This window comes from Hypanus sabinus, chromosome 19 (genome assembly GCF_030144855.1).
Source record: "Hypanus sabinus isolate sHypSab1 chromosome 19, sHypSab1.hap1, whole genome shotgun sequence".
In the NCBI taxonomy this organism is placed as follows: domain Eukaryota; kingdom Metazoa; phylum Chordata; class Chondrichthyes; order Myliobatiformes; family Dasyatidae; genus Hypanus; species Hypanus sabinus.
In genome coordinates this window covers 38,876,369-38,891,288 of record NC_082724.1, presented here as the reverse complement: position 1 = coordinate 38,891,288, position 14,920 = coordinate 38,876,369, and the positions used below count along the sequence as shown (strand labels likewise).

General features: G+C 41.3%; 1 protein-coding gene across 1 annotated transcript in view; it reads right to left on the bottom strand.

Annotated features, from left to right (window-relative positions):
• gxylt2 (glucoside xylosyltransferase 2) overlaps window positions 1-8,722 on the bottom strand; it is a 44,602-nt gene extending 35,880 nt beyond the window's left edge. The window contains exon 1 of the mRNA XM_059944337.1: window positions 8,345-8,722. Coding sequence (XP_059800320.1) covers window positions 8,345-8,691 — 347 coding nt within the window. The 5' untranslated portion in view covers window positions 8,692-8,722. The remainder of the gene's footprint in view (window positions 1-8,344) is intronic.
• Window positions 8,723-14,920: the final 6,198 nt, after the last annotated feature.

The window sequence follows — 14,920 nt, the reverse complement described above, 5'->3', positions numbered from 1 at the left end:
AATCAATCCCAGAACAACAGCAAGGATCTTGTGAAGATGCTGGAGGAAACAGGTAGACAAGTATCTATAAACACAGTAAAACAAGTCCTATATCGGCATAACCTGAAAGGCTGCTCAGCAAGTGATGCACCATCAATAACTCACACTGAGACGTAAGGCGAGATATCGGCTTTTATTGACTGGAAGAAGGAACCAGGAGTGAGTGTCTATCATACAATGTCCTGGAGACTGAGGCCGAGCGTCAGGCCTCAGACCTCCTTTATACAGGGGCCTGTGGGAGGAGCCACAGGAGCAGTCAGCAGGGGCGTGTCCCGACAGGCACATAGTTCACCACAGCTAGGAAGAAGCCACTGCTCCAAAAACGCCATAAAAAAAGCCAGACTACAGTTTGCAAGTGCACATGGGGACAAAGATCTTACTTTTTGGAGAGATGTCCTTTGGTCTGATGAAACAAAAATTGAACTGTTTGGCCATAATGACCATTGTTATGTTTGGAGGAAAAAGGGTGAAGCTTGTAAGCCGAAGAACAGCATCCCAACCGTGAAGCATGTTGTGGGGGTGCTTTGCTGCAGGAGGAACTGGTGCACTTCACAAAACAGATGGCATCATGAGGAAGGAAAATTATGTGAATATATATCTCAAGACATCAGCCAGGAAGTTAAAGCTCGGTCGCGAATGGGTCTTCCAAATGGACAATGACCCCAAACATACCTCCAAAGTTGTGGCAAAATTGCTTAAGGGCAACAATTGGAGTGGCCATCACAAAGCTCTGACCTCAATCTGATAGAAAATTTGTGGGCTGAACTGAAAAAGCATGTGCAAGCAAAGAGGCCTACAAACCCGACTCAGTTACAGCAGTTCCGGCAACTTATTGTGAGAAGCTTGTGGAATGCTACCCAAAACTTTTGACCTAAGTTAAACAATTTAAAGGCAATGCTACAAAATACGAACAAAGTGTACGTAAACTTCTAACCCACTGGGAATGTGATGAAAGAAATAAAAGCTGAAAAACATCTTTCTCTCTAGTATTATTCTGACATTTCACATTCTTAAAATAGTGATCCTACCTGACCTAAGACAGGGAATGTTTTCTAGGATTAAATGTCAGGAATTGTGAAAAGATTAAATGTCAGGAAATGTGAATTTAAATGTATTCGGCCAAGGTGTTTGTAAACTTCTGACATCAACTGTATCTAATCAGCTGAAAGAGTCTGGGACCAATGCATCATTCAAAAGACAAAACCTGTGAAAGTGCAGTACTCCTCAATTCTGCATTGAAGTGCTACTCTTGTCTTTGTCCTCTGTACTTGATCCCAAGACCTCCTCTCTCTAAAGCAAATGTGTCACCTCTGAATGAACGAAAACCATCCAGCCAGTGTTAAGAGAAAAACATGTTGCAAGAACTGGAAGTGTTCCACTCTATTGCTTGTTTACAGAGAAGTTTATATAATTGTTTTTCAGAGAAGTTGGCTTTAACTTCAAAGCACCACAGGACAGCATCTGCGCAGTAGTCCTGAGTATCCTCTCTGGCAGAACGTTTCCATGCTGTATAAGTGGTGAAGCATCCATAAATTGTTCAGCACTGTGAAAAGAATACAAATATTTTGGACGCTTTTGAAAATGCTTTCTGAGTCAAGTGTAGTACTGCTCAAAATTGCTTTGATGCCATTATACGTGACAGAATATGGACAATGCCAAATCATGAAAGGTCCCTTAGCTTGGCAAATAGAGAAGAGAAGCCTTTAACTAAAGCACTGTGCAAAAATTATAAGCACGCCATGTTTTGACATTTTGCAATCTCACAGGTTCATTAAATCTTGATATACAACAAGTAAATGGAACTAGAATGGAAAGTACAGCAAAGCACTATAATATTTAATATTCTTAATCAACATTTCCAACATTGAGGCGGCAGTTATAGTGAGTTGAATATTTTGGGCAGGCTTTGCACTTGACTTGAGAAACAGACTTTCTATTATTGTGGTCTGACACAATGTGAGGAAAAGATTCTAAAATGCACTCAAAGCCTCTTTGAAGAAATTCCCACTGACTCCTAGGACTCTCTGGTCTATGAATACCTGAAGTGGTATTGAGAATCTTGAGGCCATGTATTGAATGCACACAGAAACCAGACAGAATTTGTCACCATCTCACAAACTACTCACCTGCCTACCCCATCAGTGTATTCCTACCCTGTACATGAGAGTCTGGAGTTCCTATTCTAGTCTTATTAATCACCTTAGAACACAAAAAAAGACAGCAAGTCATCCTCTATATTGAAGAAATGCCTATGAAGAGATTTCTATGTAAGAAAATACCTGTAAGAAACATTATGAAAGATCAAATGAACTGCCTGTCCCCATTGCAATATGTAAGCCTGTGATATTTGCTGTGGTAAAATATTTGCAAGATTTTTCTATTTTTTCTGACATGTCTCTCAAAATTCAAGGTGTGCTTGTGACTAGTAATTTCAATAAATGGTGCCTTCATGGAATTCACTTTGGTAGATTATTTTGTTGAGTATTGTTAAATATCTTTTGCATCTGAATGGGACAGAAAAACAGGAAGACAATATTGTCAAGATTGTGATCCATTGACAAGATGCACAAGAAATTCAACATATTCCAAGCACAAGCATTAACCTGTGAGGATGGCAAGAATCACTAGGAAGAATTGTGAATGCATCAGCTTTGATCCCAGTCTGCAGTGAAGTGGCATAACTGACGCAGAAAAATTGGGTCTTATTGTCTTGGCTCATGTTTAAAAGATGGAAAAGAATCTATAATTAACAGAATCAGTACCTTATCATCAGGACACTGAAAATAAAATACAAACAGAAAATACTGTGGGCATTAATTGAGTCTGAAAAGCTGACATGTGAGTTACACACCCCCAATTAGAATTTGAAAATACTATTTGCTTTCTGTCACAATTTAGATTGGCACTCTAAAGGAAAGTACAAACAGTTCAGGATAGAGTATTATATAAGCTTAATTTAAAATTCTTGATCAAATGGATGTATCACCTACTAATTTAATTCTACTATTGGTGATGCATCAAATTTATATTCAACCCTCATTTTTGAGATACCGACATCGGATGATATTCAGGATCATAGGATATAATGTGTGTTATACAAACTGCATCTCAAAAAATTGCCATTAGAAAATACATTAATTGTGTTCTGAAGATTTTGCTATATTTTTACCTTTGTATGGACAAGAATGAATGACTGTAATAAAGCCTTACCTTCGCAGAACACCTTAATATCTCACAACAACCCAAAAGGTTTTATGGAGAAATCAATTTTAAGCAACAATAGCAGTGTCTAAAAATATGATCAAATAATATATACAGACAAAAGTGAGAAATGGCATGCTAGATATTATAGAAACACTTGAAAGATTGCAGAAGCTGGACTCAAGAATTTGCACTCATTAGGTGAAGGACCTTTGGACCAAAATATACCCAAAAGTTGCAGTTTGTGACTTTAACGAATAAATGAGTATGAAATCTAACTTAGTGCTGTCAGAGGGACAAACAGGCAAACACACCCAGTTTACATTTGTTAAAAGTGAGTGATGATGATTATTAATTAATTTTTCAGTGGGCTGCAATCAGTGCAGGGCAAATTTTTAAAACTGGAGGTATAAGTAGAGTGGCCATTGTATGAGTGGACCAGCGTTAGAGTGGTCTGGGCTTTAGCTCAGCAGGCTTAGGCAAGCATAGTTTTGGACAAGAACAGGGAGAGGTTCTAAGCAAGTTTCTTGTACATTATATTTCTGCTAGTAAATAGCTAGTGCACTGAGAATGTGTCTAGGGGTAGTGGTATGTTCTTTGTGTTTGATATGAAAACGCTGGGAGACCTCCAATCTCCCAAATAGCTATATCTGCATAAAGTGCATCGAGCTGCAGCTCTGTAGAGACCGTGTAAATGAACTGGAGCTGCATCTCAATGACCTCTGGCTCATATGGGAAAATGAGGAGGTGATAATAGGAGCTACAGGGAGGTAGTCACCCCTAAATTGCAGGAAACGGGTACATGGCTGACTGAGGACATATAAGAGTCACCCAGATGGTATGGTACCTCCCAGATGCCAGGGTCAGGGATGTCTCAGATTGGGTCCATGACATTCTAAAGGGGGAGGGTAAACAACCAGAAGTCATGGTAATGTACATACTGCTATCAACAACATAGGTAAGAAATGAGATGAGGTCCTGAAGAGAGAATATAGGGAGTTAAGCAGAAAGCTGGAAAACAGGACCTCCAGGGCAGTAATCTCTGGTTTGGTGCCTATGCAATGGGCCAGTGACATAAGAATAGGATGATCTTGCAGATGAATGTGTGGCTGAAGAATTGGTGTAGGGGGCAGGGTTTCAGATTTCTGGATTATTGGGATCACATCTGGGGAAGGTGTGACCTGTACAAAAAGGATGGATTACACCTGAACCAACATCCTTGAGGGCAAGTTTGCTACAGCTGTTGGGAAAGGTTTAAACTAATTTGGCAGGGGGACGGGAACTGAGGATGGGCCAGTTGGTATACAATTAGATTCAGTGTGTAGTGAGACTGTGGAAGGACAGGCAGATAATAGTGCAAAAGTGCAGTTGGTATAATGAATAACAGGGTCCAAAATCAAAAAGGATGATGAATACAGAACTGAAGGGGTTAAATTTGAATGCACACAGTGTGCAGAATAAGGTAGATGATCTTGAACCGCAATTAGAAATTGGCAGGTACGATGTTGTGGGCATCTCTGAGTGGGGCTGTAAAGATCATAGTTGGGTGCTTAACATCCAAGGATACACATTGTAGTGAAAAGACAGGCAGGTAGGCAGAGGGGGTGGAGTGACTCTTGCTAGTAAAAAGTGAAATCAAATCCTTAGAAAGAGGTGACATAGGCTCAAAAGGTGTAATATCCTTGTGGGTAGGGTTAAGGAACTGTAAGGATAAAAAGACCCTGATGGGAGTTATATACAGATCTCTAAACACAAGGCAGGATATGGGCTACAAATTACAATGGAAAATAGAAAAGGCATGAAAAAAAGGACAATATTGTGATAATCATGGGGATTTAAGTATGCAGATAAAATGGAAAAATCAAATTGGTGCTGGATCCCAAGAGAGGAAATTTGTAGAATGCCTATGAGACGGCTTTTTAGAGCAACTTCTGGTTGTGCTCACTAAGGGAACGACAATTGTGGACCATGTATGTTGTAATGACCCAGTATTGATTAAGAAGCTTAAGGTAAAGGAATCCCTGGGAGACAGTGATCATAATATAAAATTCATTCTGCAAATTGAGAGGGAGAAGATAAAGTCAAATGTATCATATGACAGTGGAGTAAAGGGAATTACAGAAGCATGAGAGAGGAGCTAGCTAAAGATGATTGAAAGGGGACATTGATGTCAGATCAGTAATGGCTAGAGTTTCTGGGGGCAATTCGGAAGGCGCAACGTAGATACATCCCAGATGAAGAAGTATTCTAAAGGGAGGATGAGGCAACCATGGGTGACAAGGGAAGTCAAAGAAGTACCAAAACATAAGAGAGGGATTATAAGATCACAAGTATTAGTAGGAAATTAGAGGATTTGGAGCTTTTGAAATCCAACACAAGGCTATAAAGAGAGAGAAGATTAAATATGAAGGCAAGCTAGCAAATAATATAAAAGAGGATACAAAAAGTATTTTTGCAGAGCTACAAAGAGTAAAATAGAGATGAGTGTGTGCGTAGGTATATATGTACACGCGCACACACAACACACACACACACACACACACACACACACACACACACACAGACTGCTGGAGAATGAAGCTGGAGTGGTAGCAATGGGGGACAAGGAACTAACAGTCAAACTTAGTAAAGTATTTCGCATCATCAGTCTTCTCTGTGGATGATACTAGCAGAATGCCAGGAACATGATAGGATTGGGGGGGCAGAAGCGAGTGTCATTGCTGTTACTCAAGAGATGGAACTTGGGAAGCTGAAAAGTCCAAAAGTAGATAAGTCACTTGGATCAGATGAACTACACCCCACGGTTCTTAAAGAGATAGCCGAAGAGATTGTGGAGGCATCACCTATGATCTTTCCACAATCACTAGATTCTTGGATGGTTCCTGGGGACCGGAAAATTGCAGATGTCCCTTAAGAAGGAAGGGAGGCAGAAGAAATTATAGACCAGTTAGCCTGACTTTAGTGGTTGGAAAGATGTTGGAATCTATTATTGAGGATGACGTTTTGGAGTACTTGGAGGCACATGATAAAAGAGGCCAAACTCTGGATGGTTTTCTAAAGGGGAAATTTTGCTTGACAATCTGTTGGAAGTTCTGGAGTAAATAACAGGCAGGACAGGCAAAGGAGAGTCAGTGGATGTTATTCACCTGGATTTTCAGAGGGCCTTTGACAAAGTGCCACACGAGGCCTCTTAAAAACAGCCATGGTGTTACAGGAAAGATACTAGCATGGATATAAAATTGACAGCAGATAGAAAAAACTGAAAGTAAAGGGGGCTTTTTCTGTTTGGCTGCCAGTGACTATTGATGTGCCTCAAGAGTCAACGTTGGGGCTGCTTCTTTTCATGTTATATGTCAATGGCTTGGATGAAGAATTTGATGGCTTTATGATGAGGTTTACAGATGATATGAAGATAGGTGGGGGGGCAGTTTGTATTCAGGGTGCAGAGTGTCTGCAGAAGGATTTAGACAGATTGGGGGAATGGGCAAAGAAGTGACAGGTGGAATATAGAGTTGGGAAATGCATAGTCAAGCACTTCAGCAGAAGGAATAAAGGCATAGACTATTATCTAAATGGGGAGAACTTTTTTTTTTAAATCTGTGGTACAAAAGGACATGGAAGGCCTCATGCAGGATTCCCTAAAGGTTAATGTGCACGTTGAATTGGTGGTAAAGAAGGCAAATGCAAAGTTCACATTCATTTTAAGAGGATTATTAAACAAACCAAGGATGCAATGCTGAGACTTTATAATGTATTGGTCAGACCACATGCAATATTGAGAGCAGCTTTGGGCCCCTGATCCAAGAGAAGATATGCTGGCATTGGAAAGGGGATTCGCCAGAGAGGGTTCACAAAAGTGGTCCTAGGAATGAAAGGTTAACAAATGAGGAGTGTTTGATGGCTCTGGTCCCATTCTCACTGGACTTTAGAAGAATGAGGGGATCTAATTGAAACCTATGGAATATTGAAAGACCTAAATAGAGTGAATGTGGAGAAGATGTTTCCTATAGTGAGGGAGTCTAGGACCAAAGGGCACAGCCTCAGAATTGAGGGACGTCCACTGAGAACAGAGAAGAGGAAAATTTGCTTTAGCCTGAGGGTGGTGAATCCGTGGAATCCATTGCCAGAGACTACTGTGCAAGCCAAGTCATTGGGTGTATTTAAGGAGGCTGATAGGTTCTTGACTAATTACGGTGTCAAAAGTTACAGGAAGAAGGCAGGAGAATGGTGTTGAGAGGGATAATAAATCTGCCATGATAGAATGGCAGAACATATTCAATGGGCCGAATGGCCTAATTCTGCTCCTATGCCTTATTAAATAGTACTGCAGCACGAAGCTTCACCATTGGAATTTTGAAAGCCCTGATCAATCGTTAACTGCAGCACCATGGGCGATCCATTCCTGGGGGATAGTGAATGGTTGTGAAGAGCGCAGACGTGTAACTTAAAACGGCTGAGCTGCGGGGAGGAGGCAGGGTTTCCCCAACTCTCCAAGCCGTTCTGTCAGCATTGCAGGCCATCAGAAACACACTGCTTAACCCAGACCATTCTTGGTCCAGGGTACAGGTAACCTGCAAGACAGCGGAGATTTCTCCCATTCGGTTCAAGTCAAATAATTACAGTAATAAGGCACTTTTTTCCTCAAAAGGGTGAGCCTTAAACCAGTGGGTTTTCGGTCTGAAAATTAAACGGATAGTTGGGAAATGCTCAGCCTGGCCGCCCTGTGGCCCAAAACTCAGAGCTGCCTGCTTAAATCAGGGTCAAGGAACCAAACAACTGAGGAAAAGGGGGATAGTAAGAGGCTTACACGTTAACAGCCACGTCCAGTGTGCGAATGATTAATTCTTGCCATTATTTTACTAAATCTTGAGTTTCCAGCAGAGAGGGGCTGAAAAATGTAAAAGACCACCGCCCACAGCTAGCGAGGGATAGAACCATACATCCCGAACGCCCCAGAATCAGCGACACAACCAACGTTTTTGAGTCGTGACATGCAAATTAGTCCCGAATAAAATCCGTGGGGAAAATATTCCACATAGTATTAGAGTACCAAGTCAGGCACGGAGCGTGCCGAACCGAGACAAACCCTGCCCTCAGCTCTTACCTGTCGTGGATTAGCTTTTTGCGCCTTTTTGGAAGGGGACGTGGCTGCTCGTTGAAAATCGGCCGAGACGGCGAGCGAAAAGCGGCTGGGTGGCGAGTGACTGGTTGCCTCTGAAGTTCGTGCGCCACCCGCCAAACTCGGTCGTCGCCTTGCCGAGGCGGAGGCTGGGCAGGGAACATGTTCAGCAACAGGTAGAACAACAGGCGGCCACCTACCAGACAGCCGACCACTATAGCGATCTTGTTGTAAAGTTTCATTGTGTGACTCCGCAGCACGGGCTGACAGGATCCGCTCCCTCCCGCACTCACGTCATTTACTGTGCACTCCGTTGCAGTAACGTTCTTCATATTTTATGTGAAATTAATTCCAGATTTGACATTTTTTAAAATTATCTCCTCCCCCCAGTTGACTTGTCCAGCTTCACATATACCCTCACCAAACTTATTCCAGCAAGCGACAACATTTTAGTACACCGAAGTGAAACGAGGACTATGTTACATTTTAACCCTTCAAGGGTTGTGTAATCTAAGTCGATTGGCATTTTAACAGCGAGTTTTTGTCATATTCCAAGGGTGTTACAAACCCAAAATTACAAATGCCGCAGTGAATTCAGAACGTTATCTCAATGTCAGATCTCTAGCTGGAAAGGTTCCTTTCCCTCTCGCCCCCAAAAAATAAAACACAATTGTGTAGTTATGAGATGTTGAGTAAAATAACTTTATGTAAAAAGAACAAATCTACTTTTGAAGTGCCAGTGATTTGTTCCCTATGAGTAAGGCTTTACAAAATACAATGGTATATAATTATTGTGGACCTTAGAAAAAGAAAAGTAGAGAATGCATGAATCTAGAAAAGTCATTTCTAAAGGCCTGGGTGTTCATCAGTCCACAGAAACAGAAATTGCTTATAAATGGAGGGAATTCAGTACTGTTGCTACTCTCCCTAGGAATGGGCTTCCTGCAAAGATCACACCGTCAGCACACTGTGCAATGCTGAAGAAGGTGAAATTCACATTTTAGGTCATATTTATGCAGAAACAGAGAAAAATCTACAGGGTTACAAACTTTCTAACACCACTGTACATGCTGTATTGTTCTATGAATTTATCTTTGGCTTCATGTCAGTTCGTACAAACTATACTTCCAGCACCTTCAGCAAATCAAACCTGGCTGTGAAACTGACAAATAATTGGTTAGATCAGTTCAAAGTAAATTCATTATCAAAGCATCTATATGTCACCATATACAACTCTGAAATTCTTTTTCCTTGTAGACGTACTCAGTTAATCCAAAAACCATAATAGAATCAATGAAAGACCACATCTAACAGGGTGGACAAACAGTCAATGTGCAAAGGAAAACAAACTGTGCAAATTCAAAAATGAATAAAATAATGATAATAATTAAGCAATGCACATGGAGAACATGAGATGAGAACTGTTGAGTGATGGGACAAGTGAAGTTACCTCCTCTGGTTCTACAGCCTGATGGTTGATGGTTAATAATTGTTCCTGCACCTTGTGCTATGGGTCCTGAAGCTCTTCTATCTTCTTCCTGAAGAAAAAAAGAAAAGAAGAAAAAAAGCATAGCCTGGGTGGTGCGTGTCTTTGATGATGGATACTATTTTCCTGCTGTAGATGTGCTCCATGGTAGAGAAGGATTTAACTGTGATGGATTGGGTCATATCCACTACTCTTTGTAAGCTTTTCCATTCAAGGCCATTGGTGTTTCCATACCAGGCCATGATATTTAATATTTGGTATATTTGATATACTTTCCACCACACATCAATGGAAGTTTGTCAAAATTTTGGATGACATGCTGAATCTTCGCAAATTTCTAAGTTAGCAAGGAACATGGGTTTGCTTTTGCTGTGATTCAGTGCAGCCCCTGAAGCCGGTTGGGACTGATCAAAGATCCCAACAGATGATGACAAATGTCACTTTGGTATAGCGAGGCTTTGACCTACGAGCCTTTGTCACTTCTCATATGTCTCCATCATTCCTGATGGATTCTGCAAAAGGCTTAATACAAGGAGGAAGAAGCCATATTTAGCATGAGATATGTTAGGACAGCTTTCCACATCCCAACCATTAGCTATGACTGTGCTACTGATGCCTGGGTAAAGCAGTCACATAAAATTGCTCATTTTAGTGAGCATGTACATCATGTTTCTGTGATTTTCTGTCAAAAGCATTTCCCTCACACAAGGATCCACTGGCTTGGCCTGCATGTAGGGAACTGTAATGCCAAGCAACACAGACTGTCAGAGATCTATCAGACACAACACTGGTCTGATCTGTGTTAACAACAAGCATTGGCAGACATGACTCAATTAGTAATGACCTTACACAGAAAATTGTAATGCACATTAGGCAATAAGATGGGTTAAACTACATGTCAAAAATAATTAATTGATGCAAAGTATCTTTTGGCATTCTGCAGGTTAGGGGCAGCAGAATTGGGAGGGCTGGAGCAAAGGGCTTATTGCATTTTGGTCAAAGGAATATAAATGCAGTCCCAATTATTAGAATTAATATTCAGAGTCACAGAAAGATAAAACACAGAAACAGGCCTTCCGCCCACCAGCTTTATACCAACCATCAAACATTCATTTTTATACTAATCCTACCCCATTTATTACCAGCAACTATCCTCCACCATCTCTCTAATTCTATTCAAGAGAACTTGGATTTCTCAGCAAGGTCTTCAATTATGTACCATAATTGCAGGCTAGTTTTAAAGATTGTTTCTTGGAATGGAAGCTGGTGACTAGTGGTGTATTTCAGGGATTGCTGTTTTGACCATTGTTATTTGTTATTTATATAAATTATTTGGATGCATATACACAAGGCTTGATCAGTAAGTTAATGGGCAAAATCAGGAGGTGCTGTCGATCGTGAGGAAGAATATCGTTGTCAATCGTTGGACCCCTGCGTGAGGGAAATGCTTTTGACAGAAAATCACAGAAACATGATGTACATGCTCACTAAAATGAGCAATTTTATGTGACTGCTTTACCCAGGCATCAGTAGCACAGTCATAGCTAATGGTTGGGACATGGAAAGCTGTCCTAACGTATCTCAAGTTAAATTTGACTTCTTCCTCCTTACACAAGAGGATCTTGGGGTGAGGAGTGGCAAATGGATTTCAATACAGCTAAGTGTGAGTTGATGCATTTTGAAAAGTCAAATCAATGAAGGATTTATGACAATGAATGGCAGGGCACTAGGGAGTGTAATGGAATTGAGGGACCTAGATGTACAAGTATATAGTTTGTTGAAAGTGCTGTCCCAAGTTGACAGGATGAAAAAGGCATCTAGCACATTGGTTGGCCTTCAATTAGGCCACTGAGTATAAAAGTTGGGACATTTGTTGCAGTTGTATAAGTTATTGGTGAGGCTGCAATTCAAAGTTCAATGTAAATTTATCATCAAAGTGCATATATATCATCATAAACAACCTTAAAAGTTATTTTCTTGTGGGAATTCATGGTAAGTACAAGAAGTATAATAGAATCATTGAAAGACTGCCCCAAATAGGACAAACAACAAATGCATAAAGGGCAATAACCATCCAAATACAAAAAGAAAAAAAAACTATAATAACAATAATTAAACAATAAATATTGAGAACATTCAGTGCAGTGTTTTTGAAAATGAGTCCATAGATTGAGGGAACAGTTTGGTGATGGGATGAGTGAAGTTATCCTCGCTAGTTCAAGAGCCTGATGGTTGAGGGGTAATAACTGTCCCTGAATCTGAACCTGAACCTGGTGCTGTGGGTCATGAAGCTCTTGTACCTTCAATGGTGGGGAGGGCTTTACCCATGATGGACTGGGCCATATCCACTACTTTTTGTAGGATTTTCTATTCAAGGGCATTGGTGTTTCCATTTGGGACTGTGTTGCAACCTGTCAACATACACTCCACCACACATCTATACTAGTTTGTCAAAGTTTTAGATGTCATGCTGAATCTTTGCAAACTTAAAGGAAGTGGGAGTATGCCATGCTATCTTTGTAATGGCACTTAGGTGCTGGGTCCAGGACAGATCTTCTGAAATGATAACACAGTGGAATTTGTTACTGACCCTCTCCACCTCTGATCCTCCAATGACAACTGGCTCATGGACTTCTGGTTTCCTCTTCCTTAAGTTAATAATGGTCTCCTTGGTTTTGTTGACATTGAATGAGAAGTTTTTGTTGTGGTACCACTTCTCCAGATTTTCAGTCTCCCCCCTGCATGCTGAATCATCACCAACTTTGATTCGGCCAATGACAGTGATGTCATCAACAAATTTTAATATGGCATTGGAGCTGTGCTTAGCCTCACAGTCATTACTGTAAAGTGTGTAGAGCAGGGGGCTAAGCACACAGCCCTGTGGTGAACCTGTGCTGATGGAGATTATGGAGGAAATGTTGTTTCCAGTCTGAACCAGTTGAGGTCTGCAAATGAGGAAATCAAGGGTCCAGTTGCACAAGGAAGTACTGAGGCCAAGGTCTTGAAATGTATTGATTTGTTTTGAGAAGATAGTGTTGAATGCCAAACTGTAGTCAATGAAGAGCATCCTGATGTATGCACCTTCACTGCCCAGATGTTCCAGAGTCAAGTGAAAAGCCAGTAAAATGGCATCTGCTATGGACCTGTTCCGAAAGGATGAAAATTGGAGTTGATATGTTTCATCACCAACCGCTTAAAGTGAAAGTAAATGCTACTGGATGATGGTCATTGAGGCAAATTACCACGTTCTTCTTAGGCACTGGTCTAACTGAAGCCTGCTTGAAGCAGATGGGTACCTCGAACTGCCCAAGCAAGAGGTTGAAGATATCGGTGAGCACTCCAGTTGATGAGCATAGATCTTTAGTACTCAGCTAGGTACCCTGACTGGCTGGATGCTTTCTGTGGGTTCACTCTCATGAGGGAGGCTCTCACGTCAGCCTCAGAAACTGAAATCACAGGGTTGTTGGGGGCTGTGGGAGTTTGTGAAGCTGCCTCCATGTTTTGATGGTCAAAGTGAGCATAGAAGGCATTGAGCTCATCTGGGAGTGAAATCTTGATGTCACCTATGTCACTTGGTTTCACTTTGTAGCTGGAGATAGCATTCAAGCCTTGTCACAGCTGAATGGCATTCTTCAGCGATTCAAATATGTTCTGCAATTGTCCCTTCGCATGTGAGATTAGAGTACTGTGTACAGTTTCGCTCACCCTGTTATAGGAAAGATGTGGTTAAAGTGAAAGAGTGCAGAAAAGATTTACGAGGATGTTGCCATAACTAGAAGACCTCAGTTAGAGGGAGAGCTTGGCCAGGTTAGATATTTATTCCTTTGAACAGGAGAATGAGAGGCAATTTTATATAAGTGTTTAAAATTATGAGACACTTTGATCTGGTAGACAGTCACACAGCCTTTTCCTGAGGGCAAGGGAGATCAAAACTGGGGGGGGGGGGGGTAGATTTATAGTGAGAGAGAGGAAAGATTTAAAATGGGCCAAAGGTACATTTTTATTTACAGAAGGTGATGAGTACATGGAATGAGTTGTAAGTGTAAGTGTCTGAAGCAGGTACAATAATATTTAAGAAACACTTGGATATGTATACAGGGAGGCAGGGCTTAAGATATGGGCCAAGGCTGGAAATTGAGACAAGATGGTTAGGCACTGCGATTGGCATGGACTAACTGGGCCAAAGGGTCTGTACCCATGTCATATTGCTGTAACCTGGAGCCGACTTATAGTAACTGATGAACCACTTACCTTCATAATGTTTTTCTGAAGTGGGAGGAAACCCAGTCACAGGAAGAAAGCGCAAACTTCATACAGAACAGAATTGAACTGTGAGATGGCCGCTCTGCCTTTGCACTTGTGTGCAATATTGTTTGAATTTTTCTATTATACTATTGTTTTGTATTAAGTACTGCAATTATACTCTAATAATTCAAGGTAAATTTATTATTGAAGTACATATATGTCACTATATACAACTCTGAGATTCATTATCTTGCAGGGATACTCAATAAACCCATTACCAATAACCATAATAGAGTCAATGAAAGATCGCATCAACTTGGGTGTTTAACCAGTGTGTAAAAGAACAGTGCAAATAAACAACAAATAAATAATAATAACAAATAATTAAGCAATAAATATCGACAGCATGAGCGGGAGTCCTTGAAAGGGAGTCCATAGGTTGTGGGAACATTTCAATGGTGAGGCAAGGAAAGCTGAGATTCCCTTTGGTTCAGAGCCTGGTGGTTGAGGGGTAATAACTGTTCCTGAGCCTGGTGCTGTGAGTCCTGAGGCTCCAGCACGTTCTCCCTGATGGCAGCAGCGAGAATGGAGCATGACCTGAGTTGCGGGGGTCCCCGAGGACGGAACAATGCGTTACAAATGTGAAATGTTTGAATCCGATATTGATTCACACGGACATGCTCTTCCGGCCGTGTTTCACACTCCTCCTCCCGCCGCTGTGCGTCCTGCGGAGATACCAGGCGCAATGTCACTTCAATCGTCTTTCCCCGGCAGAGGGGAAACTCCGGCGCTGTGGGCGGCGCGATTGCTTCTTGCGTGACGCTGTCAGC